The sequence below is a fragment of the Tyto alba genome, unplaced genomic scaffold (assembly GCF_018691265.1).
Source record: "Tyto alba isolate M040663 unplaced genomic scaffold, T.alba_DEE_v4.0 Super-Scaffold_14, whole genome shotgun sequence".
Lineage (NCBI taxonomy): Eukaryota > Metazoa > Chordata > Aves > Strigiformes > Tytonidae > Tyto > Tyto alba.
The window spans coordinates 9719688-9745559 of record NW_024881276.1 but is presented as its reverse complement, the minus strand read 5'-3'; the positions used below and the strand labels follow the sequence as shown (position 1 = coordinate 9745559).

General features: G+C 38.9%; 1 protein-coding gene across 3 annotated transcripts in view; it reads right to left on the bottom strand.

The window, feature by feature from the left end:
- The window catches only part of FRMPD4 (FERM and PDZ domain containing 4), a 357231-nt gene extending 331715 nt beyond the window's left edge, over window positions 1-25516 (bottom strand). For all 3 annotated transcript variants that reach the window (XM_032986921.2, XM_032986922.2, XM_032986923.2), the window contains exon 1: window positions 25456-25516. In XM_032986921.2, the coding sequence (XP_032842812.2) occupies window positions 25456-25499 (44 nt within the window). In that variant the 5' untranslated portion in view covers window positions 25500-25516. The remainder of the gene's footprint in view (window positions 1-25455) is intronic.
- Between the last annotated feature and the right edge of the window lie 356 nt (window positions 25517-25872).

Sequence of the window (25872 nt, the reverse complement as noted above, 5' to 3'; positions counted from 1 at the left end):
TTGTAATGTTTCTTTTGCAAACTTTTGACCTTTAATTAATGTTATTTTTATTACATGTTTTGAATCATCTGGCTAATATTATAATATCTGTTTCTTTTTCAGCAACTTCAAAAAAACATTAGTACATAACTTTATGCCTTTGTGGTGCACTGATCACTGCTCCTTACTGTAATATCACCTAACTATAATATCACCTTCATCCATCATTTTGTATAAGTGTATATATATATGTGTGTATATAAATATATAGGTGTATATATTTATATGAAATGGAAGTAGTTATCTCTCCACCAAACATGTAGAAATACCCTTTGAAAAGCTTTATAGTCCAAGAAAATCTTCTACACCATCTTTTCATACTGAGTCCCATAAATTTTCTTTGCAGGTCAAGGAAATGCTAAAGTATATGTATTTTTTATTAAATATATTTACTATTTTCCACAGTCTCTAGTCAGAAACTTTGCAAAATGGAGATATGTTTTTTTATATTTTGAGTGCCAGATTCCCTCTATAGTTATCTGGCTGCAGGCATCAGTTCAGTAGTAGGGCAGGCATTAAGATCTTTATTAAAAAAAACTTGGAAAAAAAAAATGAGCACTTTGAGAATGCAGACTTAGTAATGCAAATTTTTAAAACTTGTTTAGATGCAACTTACCATTTTCTATCACCTCTGCACTCCCACTACTTTTGATTTGTGTTTGTGCACAATCAACTCATTCACCACCTGGCTCATGGACTCCTTCCAGTCAAATTTGAGGCCAGGATTTGGAATAGAGACACCATTGGCTGAAGTGATGGATGATCAGCTCTTGCCCATTTAAAGATCCCTCTGTCTTTCTACAATGTTCAATATATTCACCATGCTAAGTAGTTATTTTACCTTGAGGAAGTTAATGGTTAAGCACTGAGCTGGAAAACATCCACTATACAAAATGCAATCAGAGGACCGATGGCCTGCTTTGTCTTACTTGCCAAAGATATGAAGACCCTCCAGGTTCCACATCAATCACTCTTTTCAATATCCATGTAAAGGCACTGGGAAGAATTATGAGACATCATCTAAAATACCAACAACATGGATCACTTTCTGTTCCAATGGATGGTAAGTCTCTTATTCTGTAAAAGTTACCCTCTGTCACATAGGTCCCAAGTTAGAATGAAACCTGCTCAGATCCATGGGTGATGCTATATAAAATGCATAGGTTTCATTGTTTTTTCTATTCTCTTTAGATAAAATTCCTTCCCCTGTCCCCTACCAGGCTTTCTTTGGGAAACTGAGACTGTTGATATTTGATGAGTTTTCTTTTAACTGTCATTGAAGTCTCTTTTAGCTTCACCTTGAACTGTGTCTATTTCTTTCCAAAATTTGTCTGACTTGGCTTTTAGGCTTTCTTCATTGTCCTCTCTCATTCTTTCTCCACATATCAAAAAGACAAACTCAGAAGGGCTGTGAACAGCAGTTGACTGAAATGAAACCAAAATTTAAAGTGACAGAGTCACAGCATCACAAAATCATTGGGGTCGGAAGGAACCTGTGGAGAGCATCTAGTCCAACCCTGCTTTTCAGAGCAAGGTCAACAAAAGCTTAGGTCTGTGACCAGTTGGGTTTTGAATATCTCAGAGAATGGAGACTCCACACTCTCTCTGGGCAGCTTGTTCCAGTGTTTGACCACACTCATAGTAAAAAAATGTTTTCTTATGTTTAAACAGAGTTTCCTGTATTTCAGTTTGTGCCCAAAAGGAAGAAGGCATTGACTATCTTGGATGTTTGCACCTTCTTTGTCACCACATCCCTGGCTCCATTCTGTAGTGGACCCACATTTTACCTAGTTTTTCTTTTCTTGGCAATGTAATTGCAGAAGCCCTTCTTGTTGCTCTTTAGATAGCTTGCCAAATTCAACTCCAGGTGGTCTTTGGCTTTCCTAATCTCATCCCTGTATGCTTTGTATTCCTTCTGGTCACCTGACCCTTCTTCCTCCCCTTTACATCTTCTTTTTATATCTAAACTGAGTCAGGAGCTCTTTGTTTATCCAAGAAGGCCTCTTACAGCCTTTGCTCACTTTCCTGCTGATTAGTATGGACGACTCTTGAGGATGGAGAAGGTGATCCTTGAGAATCAACCAGCTCTCCTTGACCTCTTTTCTCTCCAGAGATGTATTGCATGACATTCTTCCAAGCAGATCTCTGAAAAAGTCCAAAGCCTGCTCTGCTGAAGTTCAGGGTTGTAATCCTGGTTTTTGCCTTGTTTCCTACTCTCAAGCTTCTGAACTCCGGTCATCATAGTCACTGCTGCCAAGGTTGCTTCCAGCCTTCATAGCCCCAACTGGACCTTCCTTGTTTGTAAGTATGACAAGAGCAGAGCACTTCCCATCATCAGCTTCTCAATCAGCAGTTGTCAGTGCACACCAGACGATATCATCATGGTTCAAGTCGCTTGTGAGAACCACAACCAGTAAACCTGGGGCTTTTTCCAGTTGTCTGAAGAACTCATCCACTTCTTCCCGACCAGGCAGTCTGTAGCAGACACCCACAAGATCACCCATGTTGGTTTACCCACTAATCCTGACCCACAGGCTCTCAGCTCTCATGTAACCCATCCCACAGCAGAGCTCCGTGTATCTGTGCTGCTCTTGCATACAGGGTAATTTATTATTCTCACCACCCTTTCCAAAGAGCTTGTGTTCATCCATCGCAGCAGTCTAGTGGTGTGCAGAATCCCATCACATCTCTGTGATCCTGATGAGATCACAGCCTGCAACTGCATGCACACCTCTAATTTCTCCTATTTGTTCCCCATGCTGTGGGCATTAGTGTGCAGACACTCTGGGAAGGCACCCAGCCATGCCTATTTCCCAGAAAGAGTATGAGAGCTTCCCCCCATAGTGCCACAGGGAACATAACAAGGAAGGGAAGAAAGGAATATTAAGAACATGTCGTATCACTGCTCTTTTTTGCTGCCAGGGGACTCCACTTGCAACGCTAAGTAAATAATGTTGTGACCTGGGACTTTTCCTGTATGCTTCACAAATTCTGCACACAAGCTGATAAAAATTCTCTTTTATCTCTGAGTAGCAGAAAGACTAAATTGCTACTCATGGGTAATGAACATGGTTACAGTGGTCTGAGACTTCATGATCTTTATGTTGGTTCATTATAAATCAGGTTTCCTGAGAATAAAGCACTAACTTGAAAAAGAGCTCACCACTAGTTAAAAATGCAGAAGACATTTTGGAGAGACAACTGGAGGCATCTGTTGTCCTGTTGGATCCTGGCTGATTCCCCTTATAATACCAGATTAATTCCAAAATAGTTTTCCTCATGTTATACTCTATATCAGATCACTGGCATGAGCCACAGCATATTTCATTACAGGAGGAAGACTTCCCTCATTATTTCCATGCTGTACTACAATGATTCTGTTGTCAAATGCAAGAGTTAAACTTTTGAAAACTCTACATCCTCAAACCACTGTGTTCCTTGTTTTCTGACCTGAAAGTAAGGATATCACTTCAGTCAAACAGTCCAAAAGTTACACCTGCTAATATTACATAGAAGATATTTTCCTTCTCTGAGCTCTCACCTTGAATACACATGTCGAAAGACTACAGGGATGGAGGTAAGGAAATGTTCCAACATCATCATAGGCAGGCATGGGAAGTATACTGCATAAGTGGGATCCTGCTGTCAAAGTAATTCTGCTTTGGGAGGCATTTAGGTTGGCAGTTGCCGGTCTCGGGCCAGCCAGGATCAGGGCAATGCACCAAATAACAACAAACTCTCTTCTGTTTGTGAAGGGGGAGCATTGCCAAGAGCCAATGCTGCCATCCTGTGTGCAAGCCCCCAATTTATAACCCACTGTTTACATCTTTCATTTCTGTTTTTCCCATCCTACTGCCCTTCAGATCTAGTCTGTTTACTGACCACTCGCTCATCACACGCTCCGCAGGTGCTGTTCTGACCTGCAGCTTCTCACGCTCGCAACAGGGCGTTCCGCACTCTTGCTTCATTTACCCACAACCACCCTTCTAGTCTGAAGGTCAGTTTACAACTTTGCTAACCACCAATTCTTCATTCCCACAAGCAGTACCTGCTCTAGGTCTAGAGTGAGAGGCAGAGAGGGGGATGTCATCAAGAAAATCCAATGCAGTAAGTGGATTTGGCAAATAAAAAGCACTCAACTCATGTAAAATACTTCTCATCTGTACAAGTTTTTGTTATTCTGCAAAAGTAGAAATAAGCTTATGTTTAGAACAGGCTTATAAAATTCATTCAGTTTTAATTCCCAAATCTACCGATACTTTCATGTTCAACATAGCTATATTAATGCCTCAGCAGGATGCTATTTTTAGGTGAATTGGTATTTATCATCAATTTTGATATCTCTACACATATCATGGGAAACATTTAGAGTGCTTGCAGTTCCAAACTTTGAGAATGTTGACATTTTATAATTTATTCAAGAAAGGATAAAATTTGTACATAGAATTAGATTTAAGATTGAGATAAAACAACTCTTCCTTTTCTTCTTTTTTCCCTCCTCAGCAAGACATGAAGCTTGAGGAGTACTTAGCAATACCATATCACTATAATAAATATATATATTTCTTAAGTGTATAAACAGGGTATCATTGGGTGATGCACAATCAAAGCTACTACTAAATCATTGTTCCAGTGTCTGAGCAATTATCTTTCCAAAAGGACACAGAAATGGAAACAAATTTCTGTAATCACTGGGAACTCATTCCTCAGTGATTGCTTTCATTTTCATTTAAAAATGTGATAAATGATCCAGCACTCCTCATTTCACTTGAAGATGATTTCAGATTATCTGAAAACAGCTGGCTTTGGGTTGTTTTTTTTTTTTTTAAGACTGGAGGTTCTTAACAATATTCAGACACACTGAGTAAATCTCATCTCCTGAAACTTGAGCCTGCCAAACCTTACATGTATGTCAAGTTTAATCCAGTTTATCAAGGTTCTGCATTTATTCAATGAATGAGGAAGAAGCAAGTATCTTCTGCAGATGCCTGCCTAGAGCATTTTAGAAGGGGATAAATTACCCTCTGGAACTTCCTGTCGCTATTGACTACAGAGAATGTAAATTGTTAGTTTACAGAGACCTAAATTACTAGAGATCTAGTTTATAGATGCAAAAAAGTTAAGAGAGGTGAATTTGATTTGTAAATCACATCCATGTTAAAGTCTTATTCTCTTTTAAAGAGACAATATGGCAACATTTGTCCTGTTTTATTATAGTATAGCTTGAAGGGAAGAAGTCAGAACTGCCTGGGATAGTGGAAACACGAATAAATCAATATATTGTACAGAAAGTAAAAATACAGGGAAAAAAACATGGGGAAAAACCTCCTCATAGAAGGTGTGAGTTAGCTGGTTAATCAGAAAAGAGAGTGGATGTAGGATTTCATGGAAAAATGCAGTAATAACAGTTCCTTGAAAGAAGACAAGTATACATTTGCGTAATGGTTGGCCAGAGAACCAGTGAGAAGACTTAGTGAAAACTCTAAATACAGGTGTTTTCAGAAGACTAGAAAATGGTTGTGTAGTCTTCTGATTATTTTTTTTCTGAATGTCTTTGTTCAAAGTAGGGGGAATAATCCCAAACCCTAAATAAACCCAGCTGAGGACTGTTCCTTAAACAATAGTCACATATAAAGAAATGACTAGCTATTTTAGCCTCCTTAGAAATGGTTAAAGATGTGGTAAAAAAGGGAATTATTATGCTGGCACTGCAGTAGGTTTAAGATTAAAGTAATCTGGTTTATTTATGGAAACAATGTGGCCCCTCTTCTTATTGTGGCCATGTTAGAAAGAGAAGTGAGCTGTTATGCAAACAGGCTACGGGGAGTTGCTGCCATCCCCGGGGAGGCTTGGCGCATCCTGGTGTCGGGCTCGGCTGGATAGAGATAAAGAGAAGGCAGGCTTGAAAGGGGAGCATTATGTAGTTAATCTCATGCTGGCTTTAAAACTAACATCTTTGACAGAAAGGGTCACAACAAAGGAGTGATACAGAGAAAAGGGTGAGGAGCATGAAATGAGAGAGGTATCGCCGTTCGATGAGCAATTTGAACTGACATATGCAATTGTCTGGGGTGGACAGTATCTGACTTTCTGCATACTGTACAGTAGGGGTATGTTTTCAGCAAGGAGCAGAGTATAGCGCCTGGTATGAATAACGGGAAGTGTCTCCCACATTCCTTGCTCATCTCCCTAGTAGCTCATAGCTTTGCCTTACTGTAAATTCTGTAAGTGCCATTTTTACAACCGTTATTCTCAATATTTCATCTCTACTGGGATAATTGGGTTCTTCTTTGTGGCATCAGTATCATCAATGACAGATGAATCTCAAGAAGCTGAAATTTCATTTTAGTTTGGATAAACATCCTAATATTTAGATGATTCTTTAAATCATACATTAGCTGGAAATCTCTGAACTTGAGCTGAAAATGTAAAAGTACAGTGTTTTTCATGTTTTCAGACACTTTTACTTCGATTTACACCTGGAAATACAAAGAAAGCAATGCCCGTGTAATAGTCTGGAATTTCCCATGACGGAAAAGGGAAAGGCTCAAAAACTCAGTCTATTTTGAATAAGAATAAAGTCCATTTTATTATATGCAGGATTATAAAATTAGCAGGGGTGTAGTGTATTTTTCTAATGTAAAAAAAAAAAGTGAGATTTTATATCAGAGAGAAAAAAAAGTATATGTTGTCTAAAAGTATCTTGATGGGTGAAGATCATCTTGTCTAATTACAGACTTCTAAAAGTTAGATATCTAAGTCTACTCTCTCTTTATAGTTAATAGAATAACCTTCAGAAGACCATTTGCTGACCTGTCTTACACGCCTATTTTAGGATGAGATGAATCCCTCTCTGGAGATCTCTGTTTCTGTCTTTTGAAAGGAACTGAGGGTAACAACAATTCCAAAACACTGAAACTGTGAAATATAATTTCAAAAAACTTTTAATCAGGCCATGTGGAAGAGAGGTAGAATGAATCCTGGTGTTTGCAGGGATCAAGGGCGAGAGGTCTGGAAGGCAGCACTCTACTCCTCTTACTTTTTGTATTGTTTATTTCTTTTATGAGTTTTTTATTGGTAAGACTGAAGAGAATGCGGGTAGCAATTTGTTCCACATCAGCTGCAAAATAACTTAGGAAAAAAAATTATTTGTATTCCAATCCAAACCTTCATTTCTTTTTTATTTTATTACATTACTCCTGGACCTTCTAGCAACACTCTGTGAATTCAGTGGTGATATCTACATGATGAAGTGCAGATAGATCATGGTGATAGATTATTCTTTCTTTTTTTTTTTCTCCCTTTATGCCTTTGACCATTTCAAAATCACTTTGCTAACTATTTGACCTCCATAATATTTTTTGTAACATCTTAAAATTTGGTATAGCTTTGAAGAGATGCTCTTTTAAATACTTTTTTTTCCAATGGTGAAGCAAATCCACGAAGCTTTTCTCTCTTTTCCCTAATATGTACTGACCTGAAGGTCTGAACGGCCAATATATATATTCCTAAACCAGTGGCAGCTTTATTGTGTTACCCAAAATCCAGTAGGGCCACAAAATTGGAGCTATACTGCACTGGGAACTACCAAACCCCATTTTTTCAATTGGGTACACAGTGTTGGTTGTAATACAGCTGGTGAGGCTATAACCATCTTACAGTTACTAGAAGACTACTTTAGGTAATTTTAGAGACCTCAGGGCATTTACCATTCACAGCTTTTACTTTACATGCTGTAATTATAGAGCTGGACATAGACTATTCAGTTATCCAGTTCAGCAGTCGGGAAACAAAGAACACTTAATTTCTATGACTGTTAATGTGGAGTAGGTATTTACATCAGTGCAAACTGTGCATGCTGTTCTACCATTTGATTTGTAATGTTTAAGTCCAGTCTGCAGGAGGTAGGAACGTTAGCATGCTCAAAGGATAGTTAACCTCACATATTCTGAAAAAAAAATCTCTGAAACAAACTAAGGGCCATAACTGTAAGAGGTAGTCAGTACTGAAGTCGTTGAGTGGAATAGGACATGGGTTTTATATGCAAAAGTTTAGGATAATCCACAAAACTACTATGTGACTCTGCTTCTCAAGTAATGAGGTTATCTGTTTTCCTCCTTAAATTTTAACTGCCTGCTCTCATTGCTGGGATTCACTAGCAAGCCTGAAAGCTGAAGTGCACACTGTCACACTGGGCACATAGGGGATGAAAGCCATGCACGAGGCAGAGCTCCCACCCACCAGCCCTGCCCACAGAACCAGACCACCACACTCACTGGAGGCTGCAGAGGGAATGTCGGCTGTCAGGTGAGGGAGTAAAACCAAGTGGCATCTGTCCAGGACAAAGGAGTTATCGCACTATGTCTTCCAAAGGCTTGAAGGGATTTTTAATGACCACATGTAGCCAGGACTTCAGTTTTATACCGTGTCCAAAAGCTGACATTATATACCTAGCTTAGTTCTGGGGCTTTATGGTCTTGGCTCGGAGGGGAAGAGTGGCATGTCTTTAATCATTGCTGAACTCTGCGGCACCTGGGAGCTGCTGGAAGGTTGCCATCTCCCTGCCAATAGAACCTGGCTCAGCTAGTTTTGTGAGCTCTGACGAGATCTCAACCTGGTGCAATGTTGCTGCAAAAGTTGGTAATGTAACACCCTTATCAGAAGCATAAGGATGCTTTCCTTTTTTCTTTTTTTTTTTTTTTTTTTTTTCTGGTTGGTCTTTATTGAGAAAGTTGCTCAGTTGATGAGACTGACAAATATGTGCAAAGAATACATACCACAGCATGCATGGGTGTCTGATCAAATGAATTTTATTTTGAAGAGCAGACAGAATGCTTGGACAAGTCATCCTTTGTTGTTTTAAGTATGTGAAAGTGTCCCTGTGCTGACCTCCTGTATTTTTTCTAAGATCAGTCACTCTTCTGCTGCAATTCACGTGTTATGTTTTTCTTCTTTATTCTTATAAAATGTAAAGTTCATATGAAGATAAATTAGCTCTTTTATTAATCTTTTTTAACCCAATCTGCCCAGTGATATGATTAGAACACACCATGTAATATGTAAATAGGCTTCTTTAAATTACTCAGTTAAACAATAAAACCAATGAGAAACATAACTAGAGTCCTACTTGGAAAACAAAGAAAAGAACTACAAGAATCCAAAAGTATTTAAGTCTATATTGTTACATAAGAGAAATCAAAGTGAAACCATGTCTTTTGCTGGACAAATAAAAACTTCCAAGTGATAGTTCCAAAAGATTCTCTCTTTACCACAAAAACAATGATATTGGCATATCCAAGTGTATACAAAGCTTATGTTTAAAAGCCTGCCAGCAACTGCTTTTGTGAGCTATGTTGGCAAATTTGAGCAGAACAGAGGCTGTAGATCTGACACCCAGAAGGTGACAGCAGAGAGGACATAGACCTTCATTCAAATAACATTGTCAAGATGAAAAAGGAATGCTAAGAAGAGAGTCCTTTAGCCACAGAGCCTGTAAATCACAGTATCTTCAGCCATAAATATTTTTAACAACTTGAATCTTATCTCTTCCTAAACACCTATTAGTATCAAAGACTTCCTTTTAGAAGAGGTTTAGCGATACACACTTCTTCACACATTCAGTCTCTAAAAGACATCTGAGGAGTGATGCTAGCTCTAGGTCAAGGCAAAACAGAATTGCCAAAGGCAGCAAAGGGCATGGGGACTAGTAGGTAGTAAGGGGACAAAAAAAGAAACAGCTTCAAATTCCCAAATTGGGTCTCCCACATTTTCCATCTTTGGTGGCAGCAGAAGCTGCAATGCCATTTCACCAGGGGCCTCCTTCGTGCTCACCGTCACTTGTCTCTGCCAACATGCTTGATGACGTTGGCTCCCTTGGGACAACCAATTGCACGGGTGACTTAAAAGCCTTGAGTCAACCCTGGTGAGAGTAGTTGCATACAACTAGCCATCATGGAGTATGTAGATAAATTGCGTGTTCCCATGGATAAGTAGTAACCTCTCTGACCTATTAGAAGAACAAGGATGAAAAAGAGCTTAATAAGCCACAAAGCTAGTGAGGGGGGCAATTGTCTAAATTTCTGACAAGTGGCCATTAAAATGTAGAAGAAGCAAAAGATCAGATGAGATTTTCAAAAGGACTAGTGTCTTAAGGATCCAAACTCCTTAAGTTACATTCCTTATTTAAATATAGCTTAAACTGACTTCCTTAAAATACAGAAGACTAAGCCCTATGATCACTTACTTTAAAATATTTGACTGCTACCAGTGAGTCTGGTGAGGGAAATTAACTGCACTTGTACAGTTTTCTGTTTACAGAAAATAGCATTACTTAACACTGCGGATGTTCTATGGCAGCAGCTTTCAGGAGAAAATAAACAGGACGATGTTAAATAATAAAAAAGACAACTATGCTTATATTCTGCTGTTGGATGGTGTGCCCTTACTTATTACTGGAGATTAGTCACGGAACCACAGGAAGGGTGATATTTTAAACCGCTGTTTTTAAAGGATCCTCAAAATTTTATTTGACAAGATTGCAAGTTGAAAAAAGAATAATACAAAACCTACACTTTTGTGTTCTCATGCTGTTTCTTGTGGTCATTTGATTTTTAGGAAAATGGTTACAAAAAGAATGATAGCAAAGCCTAAAATTAGCTGATGACTCTCCAAGGATCTACTGCACTTCTCTCTCAGGACCTTTTGCAGGATAACCTTTGGTCATTCCATTTGCCATTGTACTGTTTTCTATTCTCCAGCTCCTAAAATAACAATTGTACGTGTATAGCATATAGGCATTTTTATTTATTGCTTTGGCTTAACAGGAAAAAAAGGTGCTAAGATAACTACTTAGTCTGTTATCTTATCTACCAAATACAAATACTTTCTGTTTGAAGAGAGAAATTCCTCCACTGCACGTTCTGCTAGCATAAGATGCATGGGCTGTGGGGAGTTAAAATCACATCTCCTCTAAATTGCTGTTCAAGTTGTTATTTGAATTAACTGCTGTCTTTAACTTCTGATCAGAAACCTAAGCCAGAAGTGATAGTTTGGGAAAAAAAGCTGAAAACACTCTCCAGCATTTTTGTATAGGTTAGTAGGAACTGAAATTCTTGATGTCATGCTTCTGATTTTACATAACATTTACCTGCTTCTCTAAATAACATTTTTATTTCTGTTATGTCTGGATCAATTGACATAGGACAATAAGAATTCATTAAATGAGCCCCAAATAGACATAACGCAGCGGGAGTAATACATTTTTATACTTTCTAATCAAATATTGTGAGCGCCTAGGGGAAGAGGTTTTATCTTCTGTTAAATACAGGACTTAGAACCAGCAATTTGGGGTCTTCTTCTATCTCTGTTACTGACTTAACTGAAGAAGCTGGTGTTGATTGCATATATGGTTACAGTGGCAATCTGCATTTATGAAACTCTGTACAGACGTGACCCTTTATAATTCAAGTTACTACCAACCCCAATCAGTACTGAAGTAGTCTCAAACAACAAGTGCTGCCTGAATCAGTAGTGTCTGCAGCTGGGCTTAGAAAGGCTTTGGTGGAAGCCATATCTCAGCCATGTTCCAGCTGTCCAGAAGAAAAATCTTTACAACCTGCAGCGAGTGACTGAGTTTCTATCTGTCCTCTTCTCTTCCTCCCTGTGAAAACTGGTTCTGGGCTTTGCAATTGTTAAGATTCTTGGATTAAGTCTTTTTGGGTGCTTCATGAGCAAACACATTGTTTTAATTTTTTTTCCTAAGTGAAGAAATTCAGATCCATCTATCATGCAAGAATGTGGAGAGAGAAAAAAAAAAAAAAAAAAGAAGAAAAATCCTACCTTAGCTATGCAGGATGAATTATCTCCCTTTACAGTCAAGAAGTCTAATAGAATGACTTGCCTGTGGATCAGCAGTGAGTTTGTAGCAACACGCTATCTCTTGAATGCCTGAGTTGCAAGATTATCCTTCACCAATGCCAGTTGTCATTTTAATATAGAGAAGTATCTTATTTTTTAAGATACATAGATGACTCATGCTAATGTGAAAAGAAATTAACTTCAACAGAGAAAAATACTTTCCTTCCAAATGGTTGAAAGCACGTTTACAATGAGAAAACTATCTTTGCATCTGGAAAGGCTGTTTTCCTATCGTTAGCTTATTTGTATAAATTAAAATCATCCTGTGCTGTGGCAATGCTTTCTGTTATCTCTATGCTTTTCTCTTATCTCTATTATAGCAGGTCAATAAAAAATAAATTCTAGTAACTGTTTCCAAGAGCAAACTAAAATTCTGTTGAGATTTATCCGATAACAAAGGGCTCAAATCCTTGGAGAGGCTGAGCAGCTGGGACTCCTATGTTTCCACTGCTTAGCACCATCTTACTTTGGAGGCCCGAATTTTACATAGTAAATGATCTAATGGCCTACCAGGGTGTAGAACTATCACAAGTTAATAACAACACTGTAGCCATAGCTGCAAAATATTACACAATAAAACAAAATAAATGGAAATAATCTCTCATGAGTGCCAATAATTTAGATTTACAGGGTAATCCATAGGTATTGCAACTCCTAACAGATTGCCAAAATACTGTTTGGAGACTTCTATTTCAAATCTAGTACATTTTATTATCATTTTGAAGGCTAGGAAATTGAGGAATAAATTAAAGAGCTAAAATGGGGAAAACAAACATTTACAGATTGGATTTAAACGTACGGAAGTGTGAAGCAAAACTCCCTCTTTTGAAAGGATTTCATTAATGTTTAATTAGCTGAGTTGCGTACTGGAGCTCGTTCCCCAGCACCCCCTTGCCCAGGCACAGCACACATCGCTCTTCCGCGCAGGCGGGGAGGCAGGCTTTGGTGTGGTTATTTAGCGGCAGCTCATGGGTGACATTTTTTGCCAGCAGGTTTCAAGGCACTTCACGAAGTTTCTGTTGTGATTGTCACCACTGAAGACAGGGGATGGGTAGGCACCTTCCTTAAGGCTACCAAGCAAATCAAAGTAGGGATCTGTGCAGTGAACAATATACTAGGCTGTGTTTCCTGAAATTCTAGAGGTGAGGAGAGGCCAGGCATTTTGAATACCAGTTCATTTTTCTCACTGGCTTCTTGGTGCCAGAAATGAGAGTCCACTCTCACAGGCAGGCCCACCAACTAAGTGTTCTCTGGGATGCTTATGGATTTTTCCCCACTGCTGTTAGCACCGAGACAGAAAACAGTCTAGTATCAGGATGAACTAGGCTGGACAGCCTGGTTTTGTCAGGTAATGAGTTTTACATGAGTAAGGCCTGCAGGAAAGAAACAGAGGCTCATCTATATCCAGACATCTTGATGTGCTGGGTGAGCCTTTCCAGGGTCCAGCACATCTCCACACAGTGAGCAAAGCCCAGGCTGCCCAGTCCTCTCATACGCTACCTTTATTTCCAATAAATTGCAATTGGTTTTGTTCTACCATGCTATCATTCTTTAAAGACTGTATCTCAGCTGTAATCCTCCCCCAGCAAATCCTTGTTCTTCCTTATCCATCTTCTCCCACTCTGCAAATGCTGTGGTCCCCCTCTCTAAACCAAGTTATTTCTGAGGAAGCCTGGCTGAAGCATCCTGTTCTTCAGAAAGTAGGTATAACCTCAGCGTCGTGATACGAATACAAACAGGCCTATTGTAATATTTATTTACCCCGTATATTTTAATTCTGTTTTCCTAAACATACTGATGTACAGCCTGCAGTATGTATTTCTTAAATATAATATCAACCAAGTACAAGTAATTATGAATATCTTAGACAATAAAACATAAGTGCATGCTGCATTCTACATTAATACAGCTGTGATAGCATTTTGATCACCATTGTCATCTATATAACAGATAGTGACAAAGACCACAGTCTAAGTGTGAGTGGTTCAGCAGAATCTCAGGCAGCTGGATAAGTGTGAGATTAAAAAAAGGCTATTTAATTTTCAGAAAACTTACAAGGTAAAAAAAAACTGCCAGTGTTAGCATTAAAAAACACAAGACTCTTCAATAAATTAGTCAGTATTCAAAAAAATCTGGTTTTATATACATGAATATACATCTCACTCTTGGTTTTGTATGTACACAGTAGTTAGCGTTGCTATACCTGGATAATTAGTTGTGTCTGGATATAAAATATATACAAAATTTTGATCTGATGCTCAAAGAAGTCTTGACTTGATGGAAAGCTCAAAAAATGTGGTAGCACAAAAAACAACACAATAGACAGTCAGATCTCTGATGCCAACAGGAAATAAGATGAAAATATAATAAACTTTAATAAATGTGAATTATACAGTCTTGAGATGCTTTTTTGAATATTTTACTATGTAGAGTTTGTTAGCAATTTTTTTTCCTATGAGGGAATGAGATTAATAATAAAACTCATGCAAATGAGTTAATCATTCTTTTCATAATGCTAATGGCCAGACTTAGTTGTGCTTTGGAGAGGGCAAAATCTTATTGTAGATAATCAAGAGCAGTGCTCATAAAGTGCTATGCCAATATTATATTGTTTTTGGTATAGAAAGTTACTGTAGTATCTCAGGAATTCAGGTTTTTCAGCAATAGATGATTTTTCACCGATTCACTGAAGCACAGTAATCTCAACAAATATTTCACAGACAATAATTCATAAGGCATCAAAAAGTAAGTTTCATATCACTTTAGAAATATTGTCCAAACCTACCTGAATCCTATAATACATAAATTCAATTTGTTAAAGATGCAGTTCATAAACAACTCTAACCTTTTCTGTGATGCTTGAGTCAAATACAGAGATTCCACACTGAGCAGGACAGAGTAGCTCTGTATTTCATCAAAAGAAGACCAGAATATGTTAACAAACATTAACCTTCCTGCATCTTTCCGGCTAGAGGCACTATGTTAATGGGAATACCAGAGACTGCTGGCCATTAAAATCATTGGACTTGTGCTACTTTCCATTTACAAAGGGTGTGGTTCAGTGCCCTTGGACTGGCCTGTTTTTTTCTTTTGGATTACAGTGTATGTTATGCTACACATGAAATAGTATTACAGGCTTAACCAGAAGACAAAACAAAATATGACCGTGGAAATCAATCTGGTCACTGAATTGAACTTGCCCCGTCTGCTGTGCTTGGCTGGAAAGCTAATGTGTTTCCAGGCCTCAGTCACGGGGAGCAAAGCCTTTCTCTAAGGCTCCGGGCAGTCAGAGCAGTAGCACCCATGCTTGAGCTGAGCCCTGTGCTTCAACGCTGGGGGCTAGCAAGTTAGGCGTGGCCTTCAGTGCTTCACTGACTAGGTACAGTTTTTAAGAAAATGACTAGACAATAGCACACTCTGTAAATTCGGGATTCCATTTTGTATTCATATGTGCCTAAATAAATCAGAACATTTCTCCCTGACCAGAAGTGTATAAATATTTATGCTAATATATGCAGCTATTCAAAAAATGGCTTAGAAATCAAAGTCCTTTTATGAACATCACTGTATGATATACTCTAGTAAGTCGATTTCTGTTCATGCCAACATCTGAACTCACAATGGCTTAAAAAATAAAAACCAAGTAATCTGAAAACTAAAATTTTGTTAATAACCTATTCCCAAAGAAAGACTATAGTATTCATCAACTGGTCTATTTTTGTCAGAGAAAGTAAATTTTGGACACCTTTAAATACCCTAGATTAAAATACTCATATTATAGCAGATCTTAAGCAAACAATCATTGACAAATCCAGGACTTTTTCTGAACTGAACTCTGAAGATTAGATGCTGTGGACAGTACAAAGTGATAGCAGCTCCAACAAAGGTAAGAGAGGGAAAGAGAAATTGTTAGAAAACAGCGTAAATATGATGGGGCTTTCAGAATGAAATCTTGCTTTCATTTTGGTTACAATAACTGTCAGGAACAGACTGGGGAAAAAAAGATCTTTTCATTGTAGTATGGCACATTATATTAATATCAAAACACGGAGTTTTAGATCCAACAGGAAAGGTTAAAAAAATATATGATTAAAGAGAATCATCAAAGGAGAGAAGACATAAAGGTCAGATATTTCCAGTTACTGACTGATTGTCTAGGTCAATGGCAGTGATCATTAACTGCCAAGAAGTGCCCTTCCTGTCGGCCTCTGTTACATAAAAATGAAATACAAAGCAACGTAGATCAGAAGCTATTAGCTGATCACATGTGGAAGCTGTTCTCCAAAATGCTGCAGCATTTACCATGCTAAATGATCCCTAATGTTCTCACTCTTGCCTCCTCTCTAGTTTACCCACTTTTTTCCCCGTGCAGTCACACATATATATTGGCCACACAAAAATCTTAAGATCATGCCACCAAATGTCTGGTGGCTGTCACAGTGCAAGATGAGAAAAAAATCTGAGATTAATCAAGTGATTAATCTTGTGTTAATAGATAACCAAAGAGATGTGAAGACTTTAAAAGCAAGGACAAAAAGGTATAATTGGATATGGTAACTTTTGTACTGAACAGAAGAACTGCTGGGAAGCAGAAAAACAAGTAATTATAAAAACAAAAAAGGATTAAGGAGATATTTTTTTCCTGCTGGGTACAAGCACCTGGATGGCAGAGAGCCTAGAATTGGATTACCTTTGAATTTTCTAAATTGTTTTCATAAGAGGAACAGTTTTGACCCATATGAATCAGAGAGAAAGCTTCTTAGAGACAAGGAAAATTAATTTATAAGAAGCATTCCTTCCTATATAGATGCTCAGGGATACACTGACTGCACAGTACTGCTTAATTTTTTTTTAAAAAAGACTCTTGATGACTAGGTCAATGAGTTGCAGAGCCAAAATTCATGACCTTCAGCAAGGAATAGAACTACAAATCTTGAAAAGAATGCATTCTTTCCTCATGTGTTAAGGTGATATCCTTTCAAAACAAGCTTAACTGTTTAGAAATAGGTAAATAACAACTTTCAAAATAAAAAATTGCATGAGACATTTTTCTCCCTGCTGCTACTGATGCTTTTACACAGGAAAGGATAGCATTTTCCTAACACCATTTGTATTTTTTCAATTCAATGTTATAGTTGACTGTTGAAATTTATTTTCCCTGCAGGTAAAATATTTGATTATAAGATTATAAACACCAGTTAAACTGGTATGTAGTCACAATAAACCACAGCAATTTTTTCCTCTTGTAAGAGGCAGAAGGATTGACAGCCGGGGAGGAAAAAATTGACAGCTTTTCCTGTGTCAGTATAAGCAGGGATGTTGAGAACTTTCTCTGGTGTGAGCTGATGCTACCTGATCAAGTCCCACAGCCGTACCTCCCCTATGCTACTGGGTGCATCGGGTCAAGGTTGGAACGAGATGAGCACTCATGTGTCTTTTCCATTTATACAAAGTTCATTAACATCCATTAAGCTGTGCTGCTCCAGCTTCAATATATCAATGTTAACAAAATACTAATGCTGGATTTTTGCCGTAAAAGAAGACGAAGTCTCATTTGAATTACAAACATACTATGAAATGGCTGCTCGTTGCCCCCAGTCCAGATCCCAGGGACTGATGGCAGGATCTTAGTAGGACCCCAGGCAAGCTGTGCAACTCTGACCTCTTTACTAAAATCTATCTGTGGAAACACAGGTATTTAGAAGTGGCTGTCCCTCCTGCAAAGGGCTCTTGCTGTAGCACCATAAAAGATCCGTGGAAGCTTTTAATTTGGCAGTTCCCACCCCGGGAAGCTGAGCTTGCCAGCCATGGCTGTTGCATGAGCCCCCTCCAGCAGTGCTGAGAGATGTGACCGAGGGTGGGGTAAGAACAGGTGCCTTTGCTTGGGCAGCCCCATCTGCATCAGCAGCCCCAAACCAGGAGCTCGGAGACTCCTTAACCCCATCTTCCCCAGACTGAGCATGAGGATACTTCAGCAGATACTGCTCCACGAGGTGGTTGCAGAAGGGCTCTAGACCAGCTGCGAGGGCTTTGACCTCGGCTTGGGGGGAAAGACTGGCTGGTAAGGCTTTGAGTGCCTCACCGACACTGCTGTGGACTGTCACTCACAGTGGAGTGTCTTTGTCAGGAAAGACACAGTGGGACCAAGCAGAAGTGTTTGGAGGAAAAAGATTGCTGAATAGCCTGTGCTGCCCTAGCTGGGCTCCAGATGAAGCCTGAAACCATGCAGGGATTACTTGACTTCATATCACGCAGCTCTAACCCTGAAGCCCTGAGATAAAGAGGATGTTATTTAAATAGAGGAGCAATATATAACATGCATTGATTTTGGAGGGAAGTTATTTATTCAGCATTTCAGCATACTAGGCATGTTGGTTCAGCAGGAAGAGGCTTGTGCTGTGCTTCCAAAACGCTCCCCAGACTTCACCTGGAGGATCATCACAAGAATAATTAGCTCCTGTGTCTGTTCACCTGGAAAGGCAAGGGGTCCATACGGACACTACAGGTGTAGAGGGCAACTGCTGTGTTAGAGAAAGCATAAGCAGACTGATAAGACAGACATGATTAGCCTTTCTGCTGATAAATGCAAAGTTTCTTCCAATTATAAGAGTTTTGTGGTGGTTTGTTTTTTGTTGGGGTTTTTTTTTTGTTTTGTTTTGTTTTTTCCCAGATAAAGCATATACTGGAAAGGTTTAAATATTTAAATGAAATATTTCTTCTCCATACTTGCTCTCTGTGAACAGCAATTAAATTTCCTGGCAGGAATACAAGTGATAAATATGAATTGTTTTTTGCATGGTATTTATAGAAAAATAATTTTAAAGTTTGCATTCACAGAAGAAAATTCCCTTTTAATAGTCACTCATATCCTCTCAGAAAGAAGAAACCACACCTTGTGATCCATGTTGCTTGATTTTTGTAAAGTGTTTGTGGTACATAGGCAGCAAGTGAACAGCAGATAAAGAATTACTGCTGAGATTCTACTAATGACTATATTAAATATTAAGATCTGTGTTCATAAACAGAAGGAAAAAAAAATAATCAAGTACGTTTTTTATGAAATGTTTTAGAACAATTCTTTGGTTTTGATGAAAAACACATTTAATACCTTTGAAGATATATGTACATATGCATTAGTTAACAACGTGTACCCCCTATGGTACAATTCATACCATGCAACGTGAATGTTCTTCATGCAAATAATTCACAGTTTCATCCTGAAATTAACAGTAGTATACATGACATGCAGCATACCAATAGCAAAAAATATTGCAGAAGATTTACTGAAAAGGGAAAAAAGGACTGGAACGTGAACAAATAATTTCTTCATTTAATCCAGGAATAAAGATAAAAGGAGAAGAGAAAAATATTAAAAAGATAAAAAAGAGAAGTTAACAATTATCCCTAGGGTGCTTGAGTGAAGAAAGAGCTGAACTGTGAATCAGGATTGAATAGACAGAAACATTAGCTCCTTTCAGAAGGATGTTTGCCTTACTGAGATCAGACATTGTAATAGCACAGAGCTGGCTTCTTGCCTATGCTGTGCAGCATGCAAATGAATATTTCCCTCTCTGAGCAGTTCTGCGGTAAAACCACCATAAAATCACAGAAATACATGCAAGAACCCTTTAAAATGACCACTGATTCTGCTGTGAAACACTAGAAACATCTGATGCTCGATTTGCAGAGCTGCAGATAAGAGCCCTCCATTCCAGACTCTCTGTCAGTGGAAGCACCAGCAATCAATAGCTCTGAAAACTGGGCTCAAAGAGGCACATTATCAAAGGTGACTCATGATGCAGGTAGGTGCCAGACAACACTTTAGAAAAAAATACCTATGTGCTATTGACTTGAAAGGTTACAAGAATATGTTTACAAGAATGGTGGATTGCAGGGGAGTGTTACCCCCACTTCTGCTGAGTGAGCTCTAGTTTGTTGTGCTGAAGCTCAGGATGTCTCAGCCTACATTAAGCTCCACTCTGCCACATCCAGACCCTTGCAAGCCTGAGCTATCTTGTTTTGGGCAATCTTTGATACTGAGATTTTATTGCAAACTAAAACGGAACAATCTGGGGATATTCTTCTGCAGCTGCCCCAAGTGTGTTTAAACACTCAGGACCACTGAAAAGCTGCGTTTCAGCTGGGTGTCCTGATTTGAAAAACCAACAAATAGCTGGCCACTCTCAGTAGGGAAGGAAAAAAAAATGCCTTTTCTGTTTGCCAACTTTATGAAGACTGAAGTTGCCAATACATTCTTTGCCACTGTCAAGTATTGGGTATTAAGGTGCAAGGAAGGATATCACAGAGGAAGAAGCCAAAATGTATTATTGCTAGCTTAAGCATGTGTCTGATTCGCTAATACAATCTTTCACACTTGTACTATAATTGCCTACAGCTCACTTGATTTCATCAACATCATAAACCAGTATTTGGCTTGCATTTACATGACATATCCAGGACTTCTGAGAGGCACATAAACTTATTTTCCAGAAGATACTTCTATCATGTTTCCTCTCCACTGTCCTGTCAACATCATCACAGAGTCATTCAGAGTGGAAGGGACTTCAGGAGGTCTCTCATCCAACCTCCTGCTCAATGCACAGGCAACACTGAACACCTTGCCGGCTGATCTTCTTCAAAGGCTATCAGTCCTTGGCCTTTTTCAAGAGAAGTAACACTTGACATAACGATCTATCTTGCTTTCAGTTGTAGGTCATCAGCTCAAAGACTACCATCGTGTTCCTATCCAACAGGAGCTCAGCGGCCTACGTCTGATGTCACCCCATCCTTCCACAAAGACAGGCCAATGGTCTAATGTGAGATGATAATCGTGATCACTTATAGTAGTCTTAGCTAGATTGTAATGGCTGACTGAAGTAAAAAATTCTATAATCTCAGTATCCAACCATTTAAAATTAATATAAACTTTCTAATAGATGTAAACATAGCATAACTCAGATTAACAGTCACCTGGTTCTTGTTCCCAACTGGACCTTCTCAGTGAAGTGTCTTTTACAGAGATGGTCACAGAATGATCTTATACATTTGCCTTTTCAGAGACTTTACCACAGTATGCAAATATTTCAGGGACAGGAATAAATTTCAATGTTTATTCAACATGAACATGCAGGAAGAGGGAAAACAGCAGACACGAAACATTTAGGGCAGCCACTGTGAATTCACTGTAGGTCTGGGAAGCCTGTCAATACAGAGGGCTTGTGGCAAAATGCTGTGAAAGTACAGGAACAAAATCGATTGCAGACAGAATTTTTCCCTCCCAGTACGCATGACAAAATTATTTACAAGTGGCTTATTTAAATCTAGACAGAAGTCAGCTATTTCAGGGACCTATGGAGCAGAAAAGATCCCCTGTGAGTTAAGGAAGGTCACAGATTCAGTTACATCACCCAGATGATCTCTCTGACAGAGTGTTTCTAACACTTGCTCTACCTTGCCTTTGTTTCAATGTGGATGGCTTACGACAGTGACTGCCATTTTTTGCTGGCATTATCTAGAACTTGCTCTATCTTGACACAGTCTTCCACACAACGATACTGAGCACAGTTTAAAACAAAAAAAAAAAAAAAAAAAAAAAAAAAGAGAACAACACATCTTATCTAGCAGCAAAAAAAGTCACTAAGACAACTCTTTTGGAAACCCTCATCTAATCTAAAGCTAAAAACTGCTTTAAACATCATCCATACTGCAGTCATAGATTTCCTGCTTGGCACCTTTCCATAATCTCAATGCAAACTACTGCAAAGGCTGGCAAGCTAATAGCTGATCTGGCTCAATGCCAGCTGGATTTTGACTGTCCCCTTTAGAAGTCTAGGGCATCTCTGCATTAGCAACTAGCACGACGTAATTGGAATGGATCTGTAGAGTGGAACAGTGGGTGCAGAGGAGCTGGGGGCCACCCTGTACACATTTTAAGGATTTTACTTCAGACTAGCTCTCATTTGGGACCTGCACAGAATGTCCAGTGGTTGGTGCATAGCAGGTGCCTTGCTGGACCTCATCTCCTGGTTTCATCAGAGGGGCATCCAGTTCATATGCTCCAAGATGACTTCACACTGAGAATGCAAGTACAGTAAATGGGACAAGATATTTGCTTCCCAAGTACACTCCTGATCGGAACTGCTAATGCAAACACGTCTTTGGATCTCTCAGGAGTGGTCTTGATCCAGGGAAATCTTTTGTGTAGGAAGAGATTCTGACTGCAAAGTTAAAAGTGTCACTCACTGCTCACACTGTCTGTACAAGACTGTTAAGTTTGATGAACCACTATGACTGCTACTGATTTTTTTTCTTTATTTATTTGAAGAGGTAGGATTATTGGTGGCTTTGCTGTTACATAGTTAAGTCTCTCAAATAGATTCAAATTAGGAAATACCTCCCTTTCTGTAATTCAAAACTTTAAAAATGAGCAGTACAATCACTGATTTTGAAGTCCTCTGACATTATGAGCCTTTTCTGTTGCACTTTGATACTAATTGGCTCCTAAAGAGTATTTGGCTCAAGCCGTCACTGCCAGAGATTGTCATCTTCCAAGCATGTCTATGGAGGGACGCCTGTTGTTCTGATGCTTCATGAGTCAGAAGTGGTGCTCTGAGGACAGCACTGTGCGGCTGCGTAGGGGAGATGTTTATTCCTGCCAAATCACAGAAACGACAAGCACTGTTTTCCAGAAAGCCAACTCCTCTGTTTAAACTCCTGCAATGTCACTTCACAGCCATCTTGATGGGCATTCAGAGAAAAGCATGTCAGAAACAGAACCAGAAAAACACCCCAATGTACAGGCATGACCCTCACTGCTCAACTGTTGTGAGGAAGATGATGAGATACACTTCTTTCTTTGGGGATTTTTTTGTTTTTTGATTTGTTGATTGGGTTGGGTTTGGGGGTTTGTTTTGTTTTGTTTTTTTTTTTTTTTTTTGTTTTGTTTTTTGTTTTGTTTTGTTTTGTTTTGTTGTTTTGTTTGTTTGTTTATGTTGTTGTTGTTGTTGTTGTTGTTTGGTTTGGTTTGGTTTTTTTTTTTTTGCTTGTCTCCATTCTGAACACAATGAAGCACAGTTGTTTATAGAGATAAATGGTTTCCACAGAGAGGAAGACTCAGCCATTTCTATCAAGGAGCATATGCCTAATCGAGCTTTGTGAGTAGGCTTTACACAAGAAGTTAGGGAGCTATATTACTGACTTCCAGAGCGATAGGTGGATTCTCTGGAAGAAGCTCAGCCTACCTCTCTAATGACTGAATCTGGTTCTGCAACAGATAATATAGGGGCTTGATGGCTATACAAGAGTGCCCATTTAATTCACTGCGTAACCCTTTTTTATCCCTGGCACTCCTCATCCAGATAATCAAAGAACTGAGACTGTAATGACTGTGTCTGAATATCCTTTCTTTTTAAGCTTCCAAAATTCTCATCAGTATTACTTATGCTTGTGCAGGACTTGCCAGCTTTCTTCATGTTTTAAGGGGAATGTGCATAATGGAGAGCTCTCCCTCTTACTCATGGCTCTATTGCAGAGCCTGAACAAGCACTGCCCACTCATTCCCAGCATCTTTTGTTCTGATGTAATGTGCTCAAAGAATTACACTTGAAAAAAAAAAAAAAAACTAAAACATTTTTTGAGCAGTTCTAAGCCTGCTGAGAATAACTGGTGATTATGAACTTTAATAACTTTTTTTTAGGTGCCCTAAACCCTTACTGAAAACAGGAATTTGTAAACACACTTCAGTCCCACTGAAATGTGAAGGAGCACATAGTAAGATGATCGTATCTTTCCATCAATTTATTTGGAAAATCTTCCTATAGGAGTTCAGTTGTCATGCCCCATTAAACTGGCAGTGGTTGCCTTGCTTTACATAGCAGCTCAACAGGCCTCAAAGGCAAAGTATCTGGAGCTCCTGGGAGACCAAGGACAACTGCATCACCCCGGGCATGTCCCCTGTGTACGTGGAGCTGAAGCAGCCATCCCTCTGCTGCTCCTGGGAATGGGCTGATTTGGACTCTAGTTGCATTGTCTATTCCAGGCTCAGGTTTTGGTTTCCTGTCTTGGGAGAGGGGAAAGTGGGGAAAGGGAAATATTTATTAATATGGTTCTGTATTCACTATCCTTTTTGTGTCTCTGTTTCTGTTCTTTTTTTTTTTTTTTTTTCAGCCTGTCCAGTTCCTGTATTTACCTGTAGCATCCAGAATGAGGGGGCAAGCTGACCCCACAGCAGTAGGGCATCTGCCTTTGAGTGCAAGAAGAAGAGGAAGGATGAACTTTAGGTTGATAAAGAAACTATCCAGAATTCTGGCAGTTATTTTAATATGCTCTAGAATACTTTTCACTGGAGACCTGAAAAGACAAGGTCGCTATTCAAAAGGATTTCTGGCATAGATTTAAATCTTGCCTTGATAAATGAAGATGACAAATAGTAATAAAAAGGAAACAATGCAGAAGGAAAAGATACACAAACCTTATGATCATATGGTTAATGAAAACATACAGATATCTTTGGGTTTACCTTATTTTGTCTCATTTATGGAAAATTAAATAGAGGCAGAAAAAGTTAAATTAAATAAAACACCAAACAACCCACACCAAACACACACAAAAGAAAACCCAAACCCAAAACAACAAACAAACATTCCTGAAAGACCCAGAGAAGATTGAGCTGCAGTTCATTTCGCCCGGAAAAGACACTTCTATTCAACTAGAAAGAACCAGCTGAGTCCAAGACTTTACAATTCTTGAAGACTTGGACCATGCAAATTTTGAGTTTCTTTCCACACTGCTACTCAGAAAGTTCTAGTTTTACACCCATTTTAGAGATGAAAAAACACAGACTCAGAAAAAGTTACCTAATATGTATTTGGTTGAAAAGTTGTCTTTGGTGGAACTGGAAGCAGGCATATTGACTCCCAGCCCTCCTGAGTGTTAGCCTCTTTTGACAAATAAATGTGGTGAAGCACACTTTAAACAAACATTTCCTATGCTATGACCCAACATACATACAGTACAGTGAAATCTTGAATAATTTATCTGAGATAGGAGTTCATTCTTTAAAGACAAACATAGCATGCAGTGTAATGGGAACTTAGCTTCATAACTTTCAGGATCTTTCAAATGATTTTGTGAAATAAATACATGCTTGCCAAATCAGCTAAGGATTCTTAAAACTTCTCAGAGGGTCAGCATTCTTTAGAGAAAGAAAATGCCCAATTCCTTTCTTCACTTTCTGAAGTTCACTGCAGTTCTATGGCATTTTCAATAAATTATCTAGGATGTCTGTTTTACCTTTTGTTGAAATGCTACTTAGATTCATTTAATTCAAAGGTCAAACTATTTTCAATGTTTAACTAAGTCATTTAAAAACATGTCTTATCATTAAGGGCACAGAAGTGTGAGTATTTAAAACCATATTGCCCTTGCAAAGTATGCATATATTTAAGTATTTATATTCCCATTAACTTAAAATATGAAGTACAGGTGTATTAGCTTACTCACTGAATCACGGTAAAGATTCCCAATGGATTATCATAAACGTCCATTGTATTTAAAGTTGATGGAAGCAGCTGGCACAGAGAACTGCTCCTGGGACTCAGCAGTCTTGGTCAGTGAATCTGTGCCTCTTCTCTTGCTCTACCCCTTACATACGTTCATACATGCATACAGCCTTCCTCTGCACATCTTGCTTGGCTTTGCCCAGTTCAGGTGTCCACATCAGAGCAGCTATTGAACCACTAACATTGCTGTTGGTAGAGAGCTACCGGCAGCACTGGCCATCGGCCGGGGACGCAGCGGGGTTCTGCTGCGGTGACGCTCCCTCATGCCAGTCCATGTCGATGCCGCTGACGGGGAGGATCAATGTGAAAATTGCAGTCCCACGGTCTGGGCTATAATGATTTAATGATAATTTCTAAA